General features: G+C 38.2%; 1 protein-coding gene across 1 annotated transcript; it reads right to left on the bottom strand.

Moving 5' to 3' along the window:
• Positions 1–1,611: 1,611 nt before the first annotated feature.
• EXOC1L (exocyst complex component 1 like) lies at positions 1,612–18,605 on the bottom strand. The gene is made up of 3 exons (XM_040238241.1): positions 18,429–18,605; positions 9,134–9,264; positions 1,612–1,995 (listed from the first exon to the last, which is right to left on the bottom strand). The coding sequence occupies exons 1-3, from the start codon at positions 18,547–18,549 to the stop codon at positions 1,729–1,731; spliced, it is 519 nt and encodes a 172-aa protein (XP_040094175.1). The 5' UTR covers positions 18,550–18,605; the 3' UTR covers positions 1,612–1,728.
• Between the last annotated feature and the right edge of the window lie 5,228 nt (positions 18,606–23,833).

The following is a 23,833-nucleotide window of genomic DNA, read 5'->3' as shown; positions in this document are numbered from 1 at the left end:
TATTCAGCAGTAACATCCCATTCCTCCTTCTCCCAGCCCCTGGCAATCTCTAATCTGATTTCTGTCTCTAATTTTGCCTATTCTAGGTATTTCATATAAGTGGAATCATGTAATATATGTCATTTTGTGACTGGCTTATTTCACTTCATATATTTTCAGTATTCATCCATGTTGTATGGAAAAATAATATTCCACTGTATGAATATACCAAATTTTGTTTATCCATTCATTTGTTGATAGACACCTGGGTTGTTTTCATCTTTTGGCTACCGTGAATAATGCTGCAATGAACATTGGTGTAGAGACAGCTATTCAAATCCCTGCTTTCAATTCCCTGGGTATATACCTAGGAGGAACATTGCTGGGTTGTTTAGTAATTTTTTGTTTTGCTTTTTGGGGAATAGGTAAATTGTTTTCCACCATGGCTATAGCATTTTACATTCCCACAAGCAATATAAGAGAATTTCAATTTCTCCACACCTTTCCCAACACTTCTTGTTTTCTGTATTTTTCTTAAATATCCATTCTAGTAGTGGTGAAGTGGTATCTCACTTTGGTTTTTATTTACATTTCTCTAATGAATAATAATGCTGAGTTTTTTTTCTTGTGCTTATTGTACAACCTCTTTGCAGAAATATCTATTCGAGTTTCCTGTCTATTTTTAAATTGGGTTATTTGTCTTTTTGTTACTGAGTTGTAGGAGTTCTTTGTATTAGATCCTTATCAGATATATAACTTGTAAATATTTTCTTTCATTCTGTAGGTTTGTTTTTCACTTTCAAATAATGTTCTTTAATGCAGAAGGAACTCTGTTGAAGTCCAGTTTATCTGTTTTCTTTTGTTGTTCATTTTGATGTCATAAAATCCATTGCCAAATCCAAGGTTCTAAAGTTTTACTCCTATGTTTTCTTCTAGAAGTTTTATGCCCTCATGTTTTACAGTCAAATCTTTAATCCATTTTAGGGATGTTTAAAGTATAAAATAAGGAGTTTAGTTTCTTTCTTTTGCATATAGATATCCACTTTTGCCCCAGCACCATTTGTTGAAGAGATTTGTTTTTTTCTCCTTTGAATGAACTTGATACCCTAGTCAAAATTCAGTTGACCATGGATGTAAGAGTTTTTCTGAACTCTCAATTCTATTCCATTGATCTATATATCTGTCCTTATGCCAGTAAGGAGATTGCTTTGATCACTGTACCTTTGTAGCAAGTTTTGAAACTGAGAGAGGTAAGTCCTCTAACTTTGTACTTCTTTTTCAAGATTGTTTGGATATGTTGGGCCCCTTGTAACTCCATATGAATTTGAGGATTGACTTTTCCATTTCTGGAAAAAAAAATCATTGGAATTTTGATAGGGATTATACTGATCTGCAGGTTGCTTTGGGTAGTATTGACATCTTGAAGGTGTTAAATCTTCTTATCCATGAACATGGAATGCATTTCTACTTATTTTGGCCTTTCAAGATACATCCTGATACCCCGTCGTAGAACACTAATTTAGGCAAAACCATCTAACTCCTTCCAAAGTTACCAAAGAACACATAGGCAAGAGTCCCAAATATTGAATGATTGCATTAAAGCACATTTCATGGCAATTCACAAAGCATCACTTTATTTTCATATAAATAATAGTCACCGATAAAGGGAAGAAACAAAATCATGACTATCAATATTTACTTAGGGAACCATTTTCATAGAACACTGATGAAGGAACATAGTATATGTATTCAGAGTGGCAAAGGACACAGGGACAAGCACACTAAATTGAAGGCATAAAAGCATATTCTCATAAGGACCAAGCAATCCTTGTTGTTGGAGGACCAAATGGAATCATCATTAATGTAAGTAGAGTCAAAGTTCACGATTTGTAAGTCCTTCTTGAGGTATGCATGATTCAGCTTGTTTACAGTCCGAGCAAAGGCATATTTCGAAGCACAACTATATGCTTCCAAACTGTACACTTTCTTGAAGTGCAGATCAAAGAATGGATTGTCCTAGAAGAAAAAGAGAGCCAAGATTTTGTTTGTAGCTAAGAAAGTAGCTAGATTTCCTGGATTCTCTCATATTCTTTTGTATGCTTATTGATTGTAAGATATCAAACATATTTCAAAGACTCTAGAAATGAGCTTTCCAAAGCTACCTGGTTCAAACATATTGCTTCTGAAAAGAATGACAATAAGAAAGATCATTTTGAAGCATCTTTGATTTTTCAATATGCAAATAAAACATATGTTAGAATGTGTAGTTATCAAGTCTTTCTAGGGTAGTGAATTGGAGAGGATGGAGGGGATGGAGAATAAACCCACTTAGCAGACTTCCACAGGAGAGAAAAGGAGAAACATTTTCTCAACTAGCAAGTTGGTCCTTTTTGCTATTTCAGTGGTAGAAGGGGGAAATACAGAATCAGCATTTGGCATACATGCATGCTTATTTGCTAAGTCTCTAACTTTCCAGGTGGTGCTAGTGGTAAAGAGCCCGCCTGTGAATGCAGGAGATGCAAGAGAGGCCATTCGATCCCTGGGTCAGAAAGATTCTCTGGAGCAGGAAATGGCAACCCATTCACTCCAGTATTCTTGCCTGGAGAATCCCATGGACAGAGGAACCTAGCAGGCTACAGTCCATAGGGTTGCACAGAGTCGGAAACAACTGGAGTGACTTAGCAGGAAGGCAGCAGGTAGGCAGGTCACCAACTTGCTGGCTTTGAAATTAATAGCAAGGAATTACTTTTAAAGTTAACGACAAGGATCATTAAATCATTTGACTGAAACTGACAATTTGCCACTGACGCATTGGATTGAGTTAGGCTCTGTACTTCTAGTGGAGATGTTTTGGGAAAAAGTAGGCATCAAATCTGATCTAGGTCTACATGGTAAAATAATAATAACTGCTACTGTTACTAATAGTAGTAACAACAATGCCTTGCATTTATGAAGTGCTTTTTCAATTTACAAAATGCTTTCAAATTTGTTATCTGCCTAACTTCTAACTCTCCTTGAGGGCAGAGTTTTTGAATCATTTATCTTTTGTGTTCCTGGTGCTTATCCATGGCAACAATGAAATTCTCAACAAACACGTGTTGAACTGAGCTGAAAGGGAAGTGAAAGTGAAATTCTCTCAGTCATGTCCGACTCTTTGGGACCCCTTGGACTATACATTTCATGGAATTCTCCAGGCCAGAACACTGGATTGGGTAGCCGTTCCCTTCTCCAGGGTATCTTCCCAACCTGGGGACTGAACCCAGGTCTTGTGCATTGCAGGCGTATTCTTTACTAATTGAGCCACAAGGGAAAGAGAAGTGGTGGTAAACATTGTCCTAAATGATAAGGACATTGTTATTGTATAGTGTGTAAAGTTTATAGACAACTTATATATTGCAATTTTTTAAAAAAATAGAAAATTTTTGCAGCAGGCAGGAAAAAGAACAAGGGTTTTGAAGTTAGACCACTGTTTTGACACTGATATAACCATGGGCAAGATCCTTATCAGATTTGGCCTTCACTTTTAGATAGGGTTGCTATGAAGTTTATATGAGGTTAATCACATAAACTGTGACACTACATGGAGCTTAATGAGCTTAATGAATGGTAGTTCCATTTCCCAGATCTGCTGCCAGAGATTATGATACTGGTGGTAATACCACCTTGCTTTGCACTATTACAATTTTTTAAAAACAAAGCAATATTTTTAAAATGTACAAGAGTGATATGATTTTAAGTGCATTTCCCCAACTCACACCATGCAAAATGTTTCCTGTCATAATTGCCAGTTGAAAGATACTTGTGTAGAGAATCTCAATGAAAGGAAATCACACCCATTCCATCACCAGATACTAATCACACTTATGTAGTTTTCTCACAGAACTATTTGCTCCTTGTCATGTAGAAAATATGCTTTATGTTTTTGAAATACTTGGAGAGGATTAAGTTTTTCCATTAGCCTAATAATTGAAGCCTACGCAGGCATGAACATAGAATACACATCTGTCCATCCCTCCCTCTCCTTCCCTGCTTGCTTCCTGCCTTCCTTCTCTCCCTCTTCCCCTTTCTCTCTTTCTTTCTTTTGATAGAGCTAAAAGGGAATCTAATTGTTCATTCTGTAATCTCTTGTTTATAATAGATTATAATATAATGTACTGTAATTGTGAATGATAGTTTCCAGAGGGTTAAAGCCCAGGTCACACATGTAGTTACTGGCAGAGCCAAGATGAGAACCAAGCTCTCAATCAGCCCAGCCCCATTTCTTGCTACATCATCCTCTCTCCTGTTGCACCACAACAGTCTCCAAGTCCTCCATCATTTTGATTTCTGCAATATAAATTGGCTTCAGTTTCAACTCCATTCCATATTAAAGTTGACAACTTTCTGGCTTGAAATAGCTCTCTTTAAAACTGTATCATTGCTATTGAGAAAAATATAATAAATGCTGACTCCTGAGGATTCAATTACAAGAGGGAAGAGAAGTGGAAATTCCCAGAACAATTGAAATATTTTTACTTCATCCACAGGAAAGAAATATTTAAAAGAACTACACTTTTGGATATTACAGATTTTCTTCTGACAGTTTAATATTTTAGGTCCTGAAGAGATGAGAAAATTAGAAATACTCAACTTCTCTTTTGTATCTATCTAGTTCACTATGAAAGGTAATGATTTTCAAATGTGAAAGGGAAGAATCAACAACATAGAGATGAAATTAAATGCCAGAAAGGTGAGGATAAAATAGAGCAGAGTTGGCTGCTTCCAGTGTATCTGAGTTGACAGGCTTGATTAATACATTCCTGGGAATTGACCAATCTTGTAGAAAATAATTGTGACATCAGTAAATATTTGAGAACTAATGCTCAAAATTCTCCAAGCCAGGCTTCAGCAATACGTGAATCGTGAACTCCCTGATGTTCAAGCTGGTTTTAGAAAAGGCAGAGGAACCAGAGATCAAATTGCCAACATCCACTGGATCATGGGAAAAGCAAGAGAGTTCCAGAAAAACATCTATTTCTGCTTTCTTGACTATGCCAAAGCCTTTGACTGTGTGGATCACTATAAACTGTGGAAAATTCTCCAAGAGATGGGAATACCAGACCACCTGACCTGCTTCTTGAGAAACCTGTATGCAGATCAGGAAGCAACAGTTAGAACTGGACATGGAACATCAGACTGGTTCCAAATAGGAAAAGGAGTACATCAAGGCTGTATATTGTCACCCTGCTTATTTAACTTCTATGCAGAGTACATCATGAGAAATGCTGGACTGGAAGAAACACAAGCTGGAATCAAGATTGCCGGGAGAAATATCAATAACCTCAGATAGGCAGATGACACCACCCTTATGGCAGAAAGTGAAGAGGAGCTGAAAAGCCTCTTGATGAAAGTGAAAGAGGAGAGTGAAAGAGTTGGCTTAAAGTTCAACATTCAGAAAACGAAGATCATGGCATCTGGGCCCATCACTTCATGGCAAATAGATGGGGAAACAGTGTCAGACTTTATTTTTGGGGGCTCCAAAATCACTGCAGATGGTGACTGCAGCCATGAAATTAACAGACGCTTACTCCTTGGAAGAACAGTTATGACCAACCTAGATAGTATATTCAAAAGCAGAGATATTACTTTGCCAACTAAGGTCCGTCTAGTCAAGGCTATGGTTTTTCCTGTGGTCATGTATGGATGTGAGAGTTGGACTGTGAAGAAGGCTGAGCGCCAAAGAATTGATGCTTTTGAACTGTGGTGTTGGAGAAGACTCTTGAGAGTCCCTTGGACTGCAAGGAAATCCAATCAGTCCATTCTGAAGGAGATCAACCCTGGGATCTCTTTGGAAGGAATGATGCTAAAGCTGAAACTCCAGTACTTTGGCCACTTCATGCGAAGAGTTGAGTCATTGGAAAAGACTCTGATGCTGGGAGGGATTGGGGGCATGAAGAGAAGGGGACGACAGAGGATGAGATGGCTGGATGGCATCACTGACTGGATGGACGTGAGTCTGAGTGAACTCTGGGAGGTGGTGAGGGACAGGGAGGCCTGGCGTGCTGCGATTCATGGGATCGCAAAGAATCAGACACGACTGAGCGACTGAACTGAACTGAACTGAACTGAACAACAAAGGAAGAAAATGGTCAAAAAAAAAAAAAAGAGAAATGGGAATGGTTAATTCCTAAAACTACATATTAATGAAGTTGACATTGATTTCTGATAAAATTCAATGCAACATAGAACTTTTGGCACATATATAAAAGTAGAAAGAAGATAATAATTTAAAAATTATAATAATCTTATCACACAGAGATAGTTATTGCTAAAGTACTGGTTAGCTTCATATATGCATATATACGCATCTATATATTTTAGTGTTAAAATTTGAGGTTCAGCTTTCAAGTGTTTGATACTATGATAGATTAAATATGTGAAATAAGACAATACTATAGAAAAATTTTGTATCAGATGACTTTTACAAAACGTATTAAATGATGAACAATTGTGTTCTGAGGTATTCTTTTGGAAACATGATTTTTAATGGCCATGTAATGTTCCAGCATGTTGACATGCCAAAAATATTTCCTAAAGTGTTGAATATTTAGGTAGAATGTCTTGCCAGAAAAAAACGCTATGTGATTACTTAGGAAAGAAAGTAATGAAATCCAGCATACTTTCACCAAGAAGTCCTGTCAAATATACCAAATTTTAAAAACAGGATTCCTGGAAGATAACAGCAGATAACATATTGATTTCAGTAAAGATCTTAAGGGTAAAATTTAGATATTCAGACTAGATAAGTGAGGCAGAATTAAGTGCTTATGTCCATCTAACTTACCACTTATCATCAGAGCCTGGCAAGACCTAATATACCATAAATTCTCAGTGAATGAACAAATATAAAAATTCATATAAATGGTAAACAAGTCAAAGAAGATGAATTAATAGATTTGGAGGTAAAATCTACCTCCATCACTAAAGTATTTGACCTTGGGCAAGTCAGTCAATCTCTTTATGTCTCATGTTCCTCATCTGTAAATCAGGAGTAATGCTAGAATCTAATTCATGGGTTGTGACAATGGTCCTTGTCATCTGATAACTATTTACTAAGTGTGAGACGGTAGCATGTAGCAGTACTAGTAGTAATGGTAATAGTAGTAGTCATGATAACCTATCAGTTACCCAAAGGTATACTTAGGTCTGCCTGCTTCACCATTTTTATTATTGACTTGAATGAAGTGCTAAATGCTGTTCAAACTAAATCTGCACCATACTACTGTGAATGTTAACGAATCAAAATATTAGGAGATTTGATAGGTGGGAACAATAGACCAAACTAAGAGTATGGCATTGAATAGGATGAAGAATCAGTGAGCTTAAGTTCTAATTCATCCAACGATAACAGAAGCATTTGAGTCCCTAATATGTGTTAGGCAGGAGGCTATAATAAAAGATGAAAAGTAAGGGTTGCGGTTTTTTATTCGGAGGAGAGACAGAGTAAGCCAACAACTGCAGTTTGTTGGATTATTTACATCCATAATGCAATGGGGTTGTAGGGCTGGGGGACATGAGTAGGACTTTACTTCAAGGAGAATCTAAGAATGGGGTGAGGGATGGAGGTGACTGGCATTCTAAGCCCCGAGAGTTAGTAGTTAAGAACTTTCACTGTATAAAGTTTTAGGGAGAATAACCAGAGATAAAGGAGCCAGATGATCAAGGGCCTTTATTTACATTTTATCCTAGGTACATAGAGGGTATGGCTGCTGCTGCTGCTGCTAAGTCGCTTCAGTCGTGTCTGACTCTGTGCGACCCCATAGACGGCAGCCCACCAGGCTCCCCTGTCCCTGGGATTCTCCAGGCGAGAACACTGGAGTGGGTTGCCATTGCCTTCTCCAGTGCATGAAAGTGAAACGTGAAAGTGAAAAGTGAAAGTGAAGTCGTTCAGTTGTGTCTGACTCTTAGTGACCCCATGGACAGATCAGGTTAAAAGGCAATTCATGCCCAAAAGATCTGAGGGCTCAGTTGAGTGTTTAATAGAAATAAGAATTCAGATCAAAGGAATTATAAACAGGTCACACTAACTCCAAAGTATTGTATTTAATTCTGGAGAAACAAGCATTTCAGAGGAGAGAAAACAGCATAGTGGAAGGTGTAGCAATGTCACTGCATAAAATAACAACAGTGCTATTCCCTCTTAGTGTTTGTATGGTCCTGTCATATTATCTTATTTAATTTTCATATGAACATCATTTAAAGAATGGATGGTTACATTTAACCCATAAAAGAGAAAACTTGAGGGAACCTTATAGTTGTCTTCAAATATTGGAAAGGCTGCTATGTGAAAGCAGGGTTTGGTTTGTTCTGGTTGTACCAAATGGAAAAACTAGAACTGATGGGTAGATGTCATAGTGAAGCAGATTTGGGTTAGATGTAAGTAGGAGGGGCTTCTTCCCTGGTGGTTCAGTGGCTGAGACTCTATGCTCTCAACACAGGGGCCCGGGTTCCATCCTTGGTTAGGGAGCAAGATCCCACATGCTGCAACTAAGACCTGGCACAGCCACATAAATATAAACAAATAATAAAACATAAGTAGGACATGTAAAGATAAAGGATGGCAATTCAGAAATAGAATGGACTTCTTCATGTGGTAATGAGTTTTCCATCAGTAGAATTTAAGGAGAGACTGGGAGAACCACTTTCAAGTGGTCACACGAGAGATTACACACTCTTTCTCTACTTTCAACACTGAGGCTGTAGGATTTCCTAGAGTTATCAGTCCTTCTGGAGGATCAAGTGGCTAACCGGCAGTAAAATCTGAAGAAGGTGAGGAAAGGAGTTCCCACAACTTGTGGAGGAAGTTGGGATGGGGAGAGAGTGGTGTGAAAGTGTCAGATCCTTAAAGTTTCAAAACAGACAGAAGATTTTGTTTTACCTGTTAGGAAGCACTTGGGAAAGACGCTTTTAAATCTAATAGACAAAATGCAAATTTAAACTCATAGAAACAGAAAAAACAAACCAGTAGATCATCCCAGTAGATTAAACCATATTACTTAAGAACAATGTGTCATCTTAACACTCAGTATATGTCAAAAATTATGAAGTAGGATATTGACCATTAAGATCTCCAGCATACTGATTCCATAGCTCCCTTACAAAACATAACACTTACTGTATCTGCTTCTTTTCCATCGATCATCTGCAGATCATTCAAAGACCACTTTTTGGTTACTTCATATTTTTCATCTAAACCTATTCTGTAGTGTTTCACCATAATTATTTTTACTTCTTCATTTTTGGTCACTGTAGGACAGAAAAAGACTTCATTTACATACTCTTGCAAGATAATAAATTATTTACCAAGTCATAGTTTTCTGTATTTATGTATCTCCTTTTCATATAATGAACCTGAACATACATTATATCTGCACCCTAATTGTAAATGCTGAGGTATCTGAAGCTTCATGAATGTTCCCTCAAATTTGCTCACTGTTCTTCTATCAGTGTGTTAACTTTATTTTTGCTATAGTTGTGGTCACATACAGCTGCGGTAATGTCTGCCAGATAGAACACCGAGCTCTATGCTTTCAGCTCTGAGCTTTGTGGTGGAGGATGGAGTTCAACTCAGGGCAAGAAATAAGAGACTTAGCGTGAGCATACAGTCAGTGCCAAAGTGTTTACCAGAACAAGTTGAAATTTTAATTTATGACAATATAAGAAAATGAGGTCAGGAAAGTAAATCATTTTGCTCACCCAGCAACCAACTGTAGAAGTGAGAGCATGCAAATAATATCATGCACGCTTTCTTTTAAAGTTGCTCTGAGATTTTGGATGTAGGACTGCTTGCAACACAGCTTTTACTAACCTATTTGGTATTGTTTGAGGTTTTTAATCTTCTCCAGAGTGTATCTAAACTTCTAGTGTTTGAAATGCGCCACTGAGACCAAAACTTTACTACTATACTTTGAAGGGTGTGGGGAAAAGCATTGCTTATTTTATGTGAACGACAGAAGGGAAATAATTTTCTGGCCTTAAAATCATTGAGTTTGGTCTCATATGAACACACCAGAAGAATCAGCACTTGATGTTAGGACTCTTGAATTGCAAGTTCTCAATGAGTTATCAAGGGAGTATTTCCTAGATATCCACAATTTGCTGGATAGAACTGTTACGATTGCCAGTGGGGGTAAGTGATTGCCTGCCCTCTGGTAACTTATGGTTTTGTTGAAGAGAAAAGACTAACAGACATGTCATGTAAAATATGTATTATGAAGGTACACAGTTATATCACAGAGGAGTGGCAGTGGGAATTGAATATCTTAAGCTTTCAAGATGGTTGATGTCACTTTGAGTGCTACAGGCTGGTTCTGTCTCCTCAGAGTGAGACTGGAATTTGTCTTTGAGGAAGACTGTCTTTTGGTTCTAGAAAGTATCACTTTGGCATGGGTTTCCTAGTTAAGATGAAAACAATATATTACAATATAGTCACAGTAATAGATCAGCAATTTGGAACAGACTATACGCTCAACAGAAGTTCTTAGAAGAAAGAGGATTAGAAAAGTTAAGGAAAGAATTATGGAAGAAATAGAGTTGGAGATAGAGCTTTTAAATTAGTCCAGTTTCAGAAAGGCAGGGATGATACTGAAGGCATTTCTAGGTGAAGGACAAACTGAGAGGACAATTGACCCTGAACTTCACCATGTAGGATTAGAGACAGTGGATTGTATAGATTGATTGGTGTTAGGACATGATGAAGGATAAGGTTAACCAGGTTGTGAAAAAGTTTTGAAAAGTGACAGAAACAATTGTGGACTTGTGGTGTTGAGTCCTCCCTCTGGTGGGAAGGATGGGAGTCCGGCCTGGACACTGGGGGCTCTAGAGTTGGGGCTGGTGATGAGATTAGTTATCACTTCTTACACTGTGGTCTGAGCATATTACTTAATCATAGAGAGATTAAACCTCAGCTGTCTTATGTTGTAAAGTGGACATCAGAGTGATACAAACTCACAGGGTGTAAAGATTAAAGTATGTAAATGATGTGGGATAGTGCCTAGTTTATAGTAATTGTTTTTGTCTTTGTTTTGTTTTATGAGGTTGTTGGAATCTAGGCATAAGACGTGAGCAGTAAAAATAGAAGTAGCAAATCTAAATAAGATTTTAAATGAGGCACTGACAACACTTGATGGAAATAACACTGGATGGAAACCAAAACACAAAAGTATGGAGGGTGGACTGGTTGGGCAGAATAGTGAGTTTAGTTTTTGACATACAGGTGAGATCCATAAAGTGTCTGGAAGGAGAAGGAGACGGAGATACGGAGATGGAGATAGTTAGGAATGGAGATACGGACTTAGGACTTTTCTGTGTAGACAGTTTTCCAAGACTAGATTTATAGGGAAAAAAGCAGAGGAAAAAGGTGAGATGAAGTAGAGAGAAAAAAACAAACAAACGGTGCCAGCAGAGAGGTCTAAGAAGGAGCCATCCATCATAAAAGAGACAAGCCCAACAGTGTGATGCTACAGAAATGAAAAGGACAGAGAATTTCAAAGATTTGGAGACAATCCCGTGAAGTCACTTTGTTGGGTAAAAAGCAGAGTTCAGTCCTGCCACTCAGTCTGACTTGGGGAAGATCATTGATTTCCTCCCTGAGGGCAATTCCTCTATAACAGAGAGTGTAGAAGACAGCTTGCAGAAGCCTCCTTCATGCACTGGCTAACACTGAATGCCTACTGTGTACCAGTTTCTATGTTATGTAGGGTTTAGAACAAGAAATAGGAAGAGAATAAAGACTATGATTTAGAGAACGTATTCCAAGAGTTTGGAAGAGGAGGGACTGCATATTTTGAGGACAAAGGAATGATTGAGGGGCATGTCCTGAGGGGACCTAGAGTGGAAGGTTTTAAGTGAAAGATTTTAATCCTGGGTAAGAGAAGCAATGGCACCCCACTCCAGTACTCTTGCCTGGAAAATCCCATCGATGGAGGAGCCTGGAAGGCTTCAGTCCATGGGGTCGCTGAGAGTCGGACACGACTGAGCGACTTCACTTTCACTTTTCACTTTCATGCATTGGAGAAGGCAATGGCAACCCACTCCAGTGTTCCTGCCTGGAGAATCCCAGGGATGGGGGAGCCTGGTGGGCTGCCGTCTATGGGGTCGCACAGAGTCGGACACGACTGAAGTGACTTAGCAGCAGCAGCAGCAAGAAAACGGACTCAGAGTCTGTGAGTCTCCTGAAACTGTATGCAAAACTTGGTGGATTTCTGCTCGTGTATACTTTTCCAGCCCTAAAAAGATCTACTTCCACCAGTCTAGATGTTTGCTTTGGGAAGAGGAAAGGAAGAGAGAAGAAAAGCAGCCATTTGGTTGGTAAGTTGACATGAAAGCACGGTAGCCTCTGTCATACTTGTTAAGGACAAGCTTTCAGAGGCGGTTGCTTCCACTAGAAGGCAGTTGTCTGTCCAGAAAAAGGCTCTACCTCAGAATCAAATGATGACACTCTTGTTCTGACTAGCTGTCTCACTGGCCACTTAGGAAGTGGGAGAGGTTGGGGATGAGGAGAAATAACTGGATACTGTATAAAAATGTCATCTGAAGCAAATTCATGGTCTCATTGACCTGTTAGGATAACCAGCTCATTAAGTGCAGACCCACTGATTTTTTTTCATTAATTTGATATCTGAGTTCCCCTTTTGTACAAAGTCCTGGGCTAGGCATTGAAAAGATGTATTCCTCTGCAGCACCATTCATGTTCCCACTGAGATTACAGAGTGTGGGGCTTTAGAAAGAAAACATATGACTACAGTCCTGGGAACGAGGCAAGAACAAGTCTTATAGGACCATAGGGAAGGGATCTCTGCACCCCACTGGAGGTCTGAGAGAGCTTCTTGACAGGTTTTCTGAGTTGTAAAGGGCCGTGGGAGTCAGCAGACTGAATAAAGGGGTACAGAGAGTGCTGAAACAGCATGTGCACAAAAGCATAAGATCCTTGAATCTTCTAGTCCTCACAGGCATTTACCAATGTTGGCATGACATGTAGGGGGACTAGGTGATGGGAAACGGGGCAGGCAGGACCTGGTTCCTGAATGGTCTAGAATGCTAGGCTAAGGAGTTCAAATATCATCCTGAAAGTTATATATGTCGGGAGATTTACAGAGGGTTGTGTTGTCACTGAAGGACTTTAAGTACACAGTCAAGCTGAACTTTATATTTTAGAAAGTTTTCTTCAGCAATTCTATAAAGCAGGGGTCCCCAACCCCAGGGATCTAATGCCTGATGATGTGAGGTTGGATCTGATGTCATAATAAGAAATAACATGCACAATAAATATAATGTGCTTGAATCATCCCTAAACCATCCCTCTTTTGCTCTGGCCCATGGAAAAATTGTCTTCCACAAAATGATCCCTGGTGGCAAAAAGGTTGGGGACCGCTGCAAAGATGGGTCTAAGGAAGGGAGTGAAGAAAGAGATAAGCAGGTAGGATCTACTAGTTATCAAGTTTTCTTACATTAGTGATCACTATCCCACTAACTACAAACTAAGAAAACAGCAATCATGCTTTAAAATTTAACTTTTTGATACAATGATGCAGCACAGAGACTGTATATCCTCCTTGATTTGGCAAAACAATCTCCTCTGTAGTCAAGGAGGTTCCAAGAATTGTCTTTAGCCAAGAGTTGAAGAAGTCTGCTCAGGCTGGAGTGGACCCAGCCCCTCATCTCCATGCTTGAGCTCTGCTGCCAGCTAAAATTAAGTGGCCATATCCATATTAATGCAGTGGCAAAGTGGCAACTTATCACATGGTCTTAAAACAGAAATGTGTTTGTGTAGTTAGAATGTTGCACAGTTGGTTTTAGTGACATCAGATATATTACTGCCCAATTATGATTTGGTGATATCTATAGACCCAGGTAATTTCAGAATGAACCTACTCCAATATCATTATTTTAGTTAGCATTTTCAGAATAACCATCTTAACTTCATGCCAACCATTGATTTTCACTTTTAATTTTGTAATAAACATTGTTGTTAATAATTGCCTTATTATCATAGTAAAATAGTCACTCATGGTAAAAGTGTCATTCAGGAGGCTAAGTGGAAAGAAATTGGCCAATGATCCAATATAATTTGGCAGATAAGAGGGAAAAAAAGCAGCTTGTAAGTAAGCTGCACAGAAATATTTTAAACACATAAACTACCATCATTTCATAATCCTAGAGTTATATGACTGCTTTCATCACTGAAATTAAGTAATAGGGGGAAATTACCGTGAGATATTAAAGACAAGAAGCCTCACTGAAAATGTTTTAATGTATTAATTATGTCTTGGGATTGTTGAGAATGTTATTATTGATTTAATCAAAAGGTAGCTTTCAAATAAATTATCTAGAAATATTTTAATCAGATTGATTTGGGGGCAATAACTGGGTACTACAGATTTAATGTTTGTTCCCTCTAATTCCTATGTTGAAATCTAACCCTCAAGTCAAGTCTATGGTATTAGGAGGTGGGGTCTTTGGAAGGTATTATTGGGATTAATACCCTTATAAAAAGACCCCAGAGAGCTCTCTTGCCCTTCCTACCCTACAAGGTCACAGGGAGAAAACAGTGGTCTATGAGGACAAAGGTCCTCACCAGACACTGAATCTGCAAGCACCATGTTCTTGGATTTCCCAGCCTCCAGGAATAGAAGAAATTAATGTTTGTGCTTCATAAAACACCTAGTCTCTAGTATTTTGTTTATTTTTCCTGTTAACATTCTTATTTGACACTCTTATTGTTAATATTATAAATGAGATTTGCCAAAATTATTAAATTCTCTGATGCACAGAGAAGTTCTTTTTCGGCATCAAAATGTAATATGTATGGAGAATTTATGCATACTATTTTCATAATTCTAACAAATACTGTTTATTTTCAAATTAATTATCTATGGAGAATATTTTTCAAAATATATGTGAATACTTAAAAAATAATCGGTATTGCAATATGTATATAATTTATTTATAAACTATATAACAAATACACATCTATGCATTTACTGTATATTTTATTTTTATTGTAAATATTTACAGTATATACTATATTTCTACATCTCAGCATATGTTTTCACAATACATTTTTTAAAATATATTTTAACAATATTTATTTATTTGGAATATAATTTTATTTATTATTATTTATTTATTTGGAATATAATTTATCAAGTTTGCTTTTTTCCTAGTTAGGATTTAAGAAGAGAACATCAGATCTGTGCTCTGTGAGGACCTAGGGGGTGGAATAGGGGGGTGGGAGGGAGGTTCACCAGGGAGGGGATACATGTATACTTATGGCTGATTCACATTGTTGTACAGCAGAAACCAACACAACATTGTAAAGTAATTACCTTCTAATTAAAAATAAATTTTTTAAAAAGAGAGAACACTATGTGCAAATGTTGTGGTTTAATTGTTAAGTTGTGTCCAATTCTTTTGCAACCTGGTGAAATGCAGCCTGCCAATCTTGTCTGTCCATGGATTTTCCCAGGAATACTAGAGTGAGTTGCCATTTCCTCCTTCAAGGGATCTTCCCAACCCAGGGATCGAACCCGTCTTCTACACTGGCAGGTGGGTTCTATACCACTGAGCCACCAGGAAAGTCCATGTGCAAATGTAGGTGTTACTGAATATTAACTGAATATTAAATTGAATAAGTAATAGTGTTGCCCCCTATTTCATAGCTGGCAGGTGGGCAAAGTTCAGTCATGTCCCTCCAGCTCTGTCTGACTCCTAGCATTCCAATGTCTATCCCTCCATGCAATGCTACTTCCCATCCAATTATGGCTAATGCTTTCTATGCAATTTCAAGTCTTTCGGAATTTCCTTAACTCATTTGCATTCTCATCATTGCACAAGTAACCTGTCTCTTTTTGTTCCCGCACATGATAGAGCCCCTCCCTCCTTCATAAGAAAATGCTGCTTTTAACTCCAAGGATAATGACATTCTGGGCTAGGTGAAGCCAGTTCCAAGGGAAAATGACCGTGTAAACCCTGAGATGCCATGAAATTCCCAAGGTGAGTACTAGCAAACTACAGAGAGGGAGAGGAATTTGTAATGTTTGTCTTTTGACCTTGATGAAGTAAAGTATCCAGGTAACAGTAAATTGCAATCACCTGGTTGGGAGACCCCTGCAAAAGACAGACTCAGATCAGATAAACAGAAAGTGTAACTTATTGAAATATACCTTCTTTAATCTGAGAAATGTATAATGGGATTTAACTACCCTAACTCTTGGCTCTCACAAGTTTAGAACTGCTGAAGCTATAAAGGGGAAATCATAACTATGTGTCTCTCTACTCCCAGAAGGTGGCCAACTTTCAAAATCTGGAGTTATCTGCCTCCACAATTGAGATATGGCCTGTCTGATTCCTCTCAATGGAGTTATTTTCTGAGTAAAGCACAGCCAACGGTTTAGAACTAGCAAGCATCGCTCTGACTTTATTTTAAATTACTGTTCTGTCTAAATGCATTTGAGATGGTCGTAAAGAGATGCTACATTTGGAAAAGTGCTCTCAAATTGATGGACGTGATACAGAGGAGAGTCATGAAACTGGTAAATGAAAATTAATTTTAATGTTAATGTTTACCAGGAATATCACAATACCATCTCCTCTTCACCTCTGAAACAATCTTGTTTTTCCCTTACTTCTTACATAAGAGAGTCATTGATTTTACTTATGAAAGTGATCACTTACTTTATTTGATCATTTTTCAGGTGAAAACTTTGACCCCTAAAGAGGTTTCCTTCACACATGTTAACAATGCCAACACCTTTTAATCAATCTTAATTAAAAGGATTCATGTTATTTATGAAAAAAGACAGCAGGTGACCCCAGCCGACAGTGTCTCTCAGAACTTGAGAATATTGAGGAGAAAAATTACATCCATTTCCAAAAATTTAATTCTAGGAGTGTTTTTTCCCTCATGCCAGATAGAACAAGTTTAGTTAATTATATTGTTGGAGGGAGCATTAAGATACATCTAGTAAATTAGATTTGTATCATTTCTGGTAAATACATAAACATTATTATGATTGGTTTATTTTCATAGGATTTAAAACAATGTGTATATACTATAATGTTACATGATGAGTAATTAGCTTTATAAAGAATTTCAATAGGAATAAAATTATTAAATTTTAATGTTGGAATAAGCATTTTCTCTAATACATTAAGTCAAAATATTTTAAGATAGAGTGATCTGATGGTTTGAATATAATGCAGTTTCTAAAATTTTTTCATTTGATCTTTTTCCATAATTTGACTTTTTCCTGGACTGAGGAAGTTTTGTACCTAGCTGATATGCCAAGCCTCACACTTTTTATTTGGCAAAATATACTAGGTAAAGTATAAGATAAATCTTATTATTCTTATTATTAAGTAAACATTAGTATACCTGTTAGAAATGATAGGATTTTAAAGCGTTCTTAGCACTTTCTTTAAAGATGTTCTACTTCTCTTACAGTACTCTCTCTTGACAACTTTTGCAAGTTCTTTTAAGCAAAGTATCAGGAAGGGAAGTATAATAGACTTTCTGAAAATGTTGAACAGTGTGCCTTAAAAAACAAAGTGTACAATGAAAGTTAGATTTTCTAACCTGTTTCCTTAGGCCCCTGAAAACTATTAAAAATCATGGATTAGAAAAAGAAAATGCTGTATATTAAATTCAATAGTGGCACAAACATTTTTGTCTAAGTTCAGCACAATAATTGCAGGTTAGGTAAATCATATATAAGTGAAAAAGCTTATACCTACCTTTGAACAATTTTCATGAATGTTTAAAACATGAGGGAAAATATTTTACTTGAATAGTTTAGAGAATATTTCCTTAAAGTTCCATCTTCATGAACTAATTTCTACCATTAAAATACTGTTTCTGTGAGCATACTGTGAGAAAGAATTTTTAAAAGATCATTTCTCTTTTCAAAATAAGCCACCAGGAAGTCTAAATAAATCTCAGAAGAAAATCTTAGGTCTTTTTTTTTTCTGTCCCAGCATGAAAAGAGAGAACGCTAGTTTCCAGACTGGTTGGAAATAGAGCCGTATAACTCAGTTATCCAATATGTTTAAAAATATACAGAGAGCTTTCTGTTGAATTTTTTAAAATGAGCTCGTACACAAATAAAACTGTTTGCCATGCAAGTGAATTGAATAAAAGATTGGAGACTAATCAGATCAGAAAAAGCACATATCCAGTTTCATTTCTGAACAATTAACCAAAATACTAATACAATACATTTTGCTTTCCATTTTAGCACTTACAAAAATGCTGTAAAATCCAAATTCTTTATCTTGGCATAGTTAAATTCTATCACAAGAAGATACATGTGCTGTTACTGTGTAGAAAAGTAAACACCCTCAAATTCCCCTCTATCACCTAAGCCTCTCAGGGTTATTTACATTTTGAAATGATAACAGAAAGAACAGATTACCTGACACACAGAGGTAATACCTGTCCTGGACCGAGAACTCTATTTCAATAAACTCGTACAGATTCTGTGAGAGTGGCTTAAACAGTTTCTTCTCCAAGTCCTCCTTTACCAATGATGACATTTCCTCCAGTTCCACTTGGCCTGAGGTCTTGGCTCCAGCTCACTCTCTTTTCTCCTTCTGCTCCCTAGATTTCTTATTTTGGTTTGCAGCTCCTCGGTGAGTCCTGCCCACCTCCCAACCCTCACTCTCAACTTCTCGCTCCTGGCCAGACCCAGGCTCTTGAGAGCACTCAGCGCGGTCAGACCCCTCACTGCGGTATCTGCCCAGTGGCAGCAGCGGCAGCAGCAGCCAAAATACAGCAGCCGCACCAGCCCCACCGTCACTCTCCAGCATCCAGGCTCAAGGAGGCTGCTCTCTGGAGCTCTCCTGTGGTTTGTTGATGGGGAACATATTTATGAACACCAGCAGATACACTTGTGGAGTACCCTGGTCTCCCTAGCCTAGTAACCCTTTTCCCTTTTCAGATGGCTCTGCAGGGGAAGACCACTCCTTCAGCGTGATTCCATTATATAAATCAGCTGTCTGGCTCTATTGATTGGGATCATCTTCCATTAAGAAATTTGCTATCATTCGTGAGAGAAAAAGCCTCTGTGCTTGCTCCTGACACTTCCAACAAGTCTTTTTTCCTCCTCTCTTCCCCCTTTTGCAATTCTTCTAGACCTTTGTTTCAGGAGAGTCACCATCAATTCCTGGGTCCAGATTATTTTTAAAATGGGCTCCCTGTGATGTTATTCATTTCATTACTCCCAAAGAATTCCCTAGGTGCCTACTGGGGCAAAACATGGTATCTGTTTCTTGGGAGGCTGAATTTCCTATCCTTGAGAAGCTTGTAATTTAATAAGAGACAAGCACACCAAATAATTGTAAATATGTAAAAGTGATAAATGGCACAAGAGGAAAAGGAATATAGAGAAGATATTTGTACCTGGAGAATATCAGAGAGTGCTGTGGGTAGAAGATCTGGAGAGGGAAGTATTTAAATGGAGGAACATATTCTGTGGAAAGAATGTTGTGAAGCTGTGTCCATGTAGATATAACCCAGCGGGTACACAGGGAGACGAATTACTCAGAAGAAAAGACTTCCTTGCCTATAAGACTCATAATGAACTTTTGTGTTAACTGAGGAACTGTAGCTTGGATTCTAAAAGACCCACAAGAGTGGGCTCTGATTTCTAAGTCTATGAACTGTCCAGATCTATTTTATTCTTATGATTCTTTTTCATAGATGAAAGAAGTCTTTTCCTTTTAATTTTCAATTTTGGAATCTTGCTTCAATCACTTCCCAACACAGTCATTAAAATTTTTACATTCTCTTGCAACCGCAGAATTATTTATCTTCTGAAGAAATCAGGGAGTGAGTGCCTATCTGTCCATAAGCAGCAGGATCACAGTGTTCAAATGCTATCAGAACTTTTCCCTTTGGCACGTTATAGGAGGGTAGGTCTCCACAGAGCTCAGGGTTGAGGTAACTCATTGGTTTCTGGAATTACAGGCCTGAACTAGTTGGCAGAATACTGACAAAAGTTCTGCTCTTCTCAGGGCTGCTCTGTGGGTGCCAGAGGAGGTAGTGGTAAACATTGTGAATACAGGCGGGGCCCTAACTCTGTGTCTTCATCAGATTCACGTCCCAAAGCCCTTTTGCTTCAGCAAAATGTGGTGGTTTTGTCCATCCTCATACAAGTAGGTCTTGGAGTAGCCTTCAGGAGAGGAGACAAGATACTGTTAATTGGCAGGAATAAATGCCAGACTCTGTGTGTTGGCTTTTGCAATGTATGTCATCTAACCTTTCAAGAAAGCTAAGAGAGAGGTGTGATTGTCCCCATGTTTTTTTCCTCTTTGGAAGCAGAGTACTCTGTGGAAGCATGGTAGCCCTCCTCAAAGCTTGATGAGGAAGATGATGCATCTCTGTCTCATATTTATTGCTTCTATCTTTGGTAAGAATATCTTTGGTAGTAAAATGTTATTGCAACTAAATATCCATTCATAGACCCTGAACTTAATACCTTCCTGTGTGTGATTATATATCAGATTGGAAAATGCCAATCTTTTATATTTCTTAAACTTTTATTTGAAGGAATGAGGACCATGTTGGTACTAAAATATTTAACCTTTTTATACACAAAAACTCTATTACTATACCATATCATATTTTATTTAATCCAGCAAATATTTGCTCTTTAATCAAGGTATTGCTTGGTAATTCTAGTTTAGGAATATTGTATGCATGTGTGCATGTGTGTGTACATGAGTTTGTACAATGGACTGAATGTTTATTATGTCCCCAGATTCATATGTTGAAACTCTAACCCTCCGTGTGATGGTACTAGGAGGTACTAGGAATTAGGAAGTGAGGTCTTCGGGAGGTGATTCAGTCATGAGAGTGGAGCTCTCATGAATGTGATTAGTGTCCTTAAAAAAGAGACCTCAGAGGGCTCCCTTGCCCTTTCTGTGAGGAAGATGAAGGAAAAGAACCAGGAAGCAATTTCTCACCAGAAACTGAATCTGTTGGCTTGAACTTAAACTTCCCAGCCTCCAGAACTATGAGAAATAAATTTCTGTTGTTTAAGCCATTCAGTCTGTGGTATTGTTATGGCAGCTTGCACAGGCTAAGTGAGTGAGTGTGTGTGTGTGTCTGTGTATGTGTGTGTGTGTATGTGTACATTCTTTGATGACTTAGGATAGATTCTAAATGGATGTGCTTTGTAAGATATTTTCTTTTGTTTCTATTTGCTTTTTTCTGGTTATAGATACTCCATATAGTCCCCTAACTCTGACTATTGTAAGAGTTACTAGAGAGCATAGCCCTGTCCCTGAGAGGAAAAGAAATGTAGTTCCTTCTTTTCATGCCCGCTCTTCCCTGACTGCTTAACATTCTGCGATGAGGACTCTCTGAGGGTCTCAGTACCTTGGACTTTGGTTTATCACTAATATTGCAGAATGTGTTAGAATAGGAAGGCTTCGGCAGTTCACAATCAGTGCCAGAGTACTCATTAGGAAAGGGCTTCTCTGACTCAGCCAGAGAGGGAGTACATTTCTTGCTCAGAATACTCTAGTGTCATTTTATAAAGCATTGGATTTACAGAGGCAGTTTGCTTTTAGAAGTGAAAAAGAAATTCTAAAAGTACTCTGTGAAAAGATTTTCTTTTGACAAGATATACCTACAGTTCCATTTTCAGGAAAGAGTTTGTATTTTCATATAATTTCACAAATATTTAAAGAAAGAAGAAAAAGGGAAGGTTTGTATTTTCTTCCATAGGCTATAGAATAACATGAGGAACCAGTTTTTGTTTTGTTTAAGTTTGGTTCCATGGAATACATGATTTATGTTCATAAAAAGACTATTTTAATGTCAGAGGTAATGAATATAATAAACTTATTTTTTATAGAATGGCCTCTTTTGTGAGTGCTAAAATAAATATAGCAGTTAGATGCTTCCAAGATTTTTTTTTTTTTAAATTTTGGAGATAAAGGAATTTCAAATTAGTTAACAGAGAGAAAGTCGCATTTACTTGATATCCAACTAGTAATAGCAACTTCATAGTAAGAACTAACATATAGGGATTACTAGGGCTTCCCAGGTGGGGCTAGTGGTAAGGAACCTGCCTGCCAGTGCAGGAGACAAAAGAGACGCAGTTTTGATCCCTGGGTTGGGAAGATCCCCTGAAGGAGGCCATACCAACTCACTCCAGTATTCTTGGCTGGAGAATTCCAGGGACAGAGAAGCCTGGTGGGCTACGGTCCATAGGGTCCCAAAGAGTTGGACACGACTGAAGCGACTTACCATATTGATTATTTATTCAGTGTCAGGATCTATTCTAAGAGCTTTACAGGTGTTAGTTTATGTAATCTTCCCACCAGTCCTACGAGGTAGGTATTATTGTTATTCAAATTTTACATTTAAGAAAGCTTTCATACAAGTAACTGCTTATCTGCCTCATGTCACATTTTAATGAGACTAGATTTGAATGGCCACAATTGTGCTCAAGATTCATCCTCTGAACCATAGGGTCATGCTGCCTTGTTCTGATTTGACCATGAGTAGTATTTTAAAACTTCGCTACAAAGATGTAGATCTATCTTTTAGGACATTTAATCTATAAATAAGGTATCATTTTCTTGTCTCAGCCTTTTTTCCAGCTGCCTTTTCATTTTTAGACCTTTTAATTTAGGCTGTGTCCACAAAGATGTTAGGACTAGTAAGGATGAGCTCCTCTCATAGAAGATGCTTAATAAATGTCTCTTAAATGAATTAGAATGCAGGATCTCTGGTGGCTCAGTGGCAAAGAACCTGCCTGCAATGCAGGAGCCGCGGAGACTTGGGTTCGATCCCTGGGTCAGGAAGATACTCTGGAGGAGGGCATGGCAATCCAGGCCAGTGTTCTTGCCTGGAGAATCCCATGGACAGTGGAGCCTAGTAGACTTTTGGGATCTTAGTTCCCTGATCAGGGATTGAACTGCACCCCTGACAATGAAAGCGTCAGTCCTAACCACTGGCTGTTGCTGCTGCTGCTAAGTCACTTCAGTCGTGTCCGAATCTGTGTGACTCTAGAGACGTCAACCCACCAGGCTCCTCTATTCCTGGGATTCTCCAGGCAAGAACACTGGAGTGGGTTGCCATTTCCTTCTCCAGTGCATGAAAGTGAAAAGTGAAAGTGAAGTCGCTCAGCCGGGTCCAATTCTTCGAGACCCCCATGGACTGTAGCCTACCAGGCTTCTCTGTCCATGGGATTTTCCAGGCAAGAACACTGGAGTAGGGTGCCATTGCCTTCTCCCCCTAACCACTGGACTGCCAGGGAATTCCCATAATCCTTAGTCTTTTATTGTTCAGCCATCCTTAATCAAAAGTTAATAACTGCTGTTTTGTAACTGTTCTCTGTTCAAATAGCCAGTGTGGTTTCTGTCTCCAGACTGGATACTGACTGATGAAAAGGTCCATCAGTTTCCTCTCTGAAATTTTACATAGGGATTCTAGGGAAAAAAGGTCGTTCTCTCCTTACAGAATTGAGAGCTGTAAGCATAAAGTAAGCTTGAGGCCATGGTTCCCAAACGTAGAGAAGCTATTTTGAGTTAAGAAAAAAACACACACACAAACACGAAGATGAGGTCATGCATAGAGATAAATAGGAGGGACAAGCAAAGATGGAGAGAATTCTGATGAAGTCATTTGATTCCTTAGAACCAGCCTTGCCTGAAGACAGTTTTCCAGTCATATTATCAGTAAATTCCCTTTATTTTTCTTAAGCAAGTTTGAGTTAGATTTATGTCTCTTGAAACTGAAAGAACACTAATTATGTTAGAAAGTAGTTTTACCACTTAAGAAGCACTCATTCATTCATTTTTTGGT

Source organism: Oryx dammah, unplaced genomic scaffold (genome assembly GCF_014754425.2).
Source record: "Oryx dammah isolate SB20612 unplaced genomic scaffold, SCBI_Odam_1.1 HiC_scaffold_3, whole genome shotgun sequence".
Classification (NCBI taxonomy): domain Eukaryota; kingdom Metazoa; phylum Chordata; class Mammalia; order Artiodactyla; family Bovidae; genus Oryx; species Oryx dammah.
This window is presented reverse-complemented; position numbering and strand designations above follow the sequence as displayed.

What these genes read in the sequence shown, in the direction of transcription:
- EXOC1L (XM_040238241.1), bottom strand. Translation starts at nt 18,549, where the DNA reads ATGTCATCATTGGTAAAGGAGGACTTGGAGAAGAAACTGTTTAAGCCA. An exon ending in GTATTACCTCTGTGTGTCAG is followed by an intron (nt 9,265 to 18,428) that starts GTAATCTGTTCT and finishes TCTGTCCTACAG; the next exon opens with TGACCAAAAATGAAGAAGTA. An exon ending in ATGGAAAAGAAGCAGATACA is followed by an intron (nt 1,996 to 9,133) that starts GTAAGTGTTATG and finishes TTTTTCTTCTAG; the next exon opens with GACAATCCATTCTTTGATCT.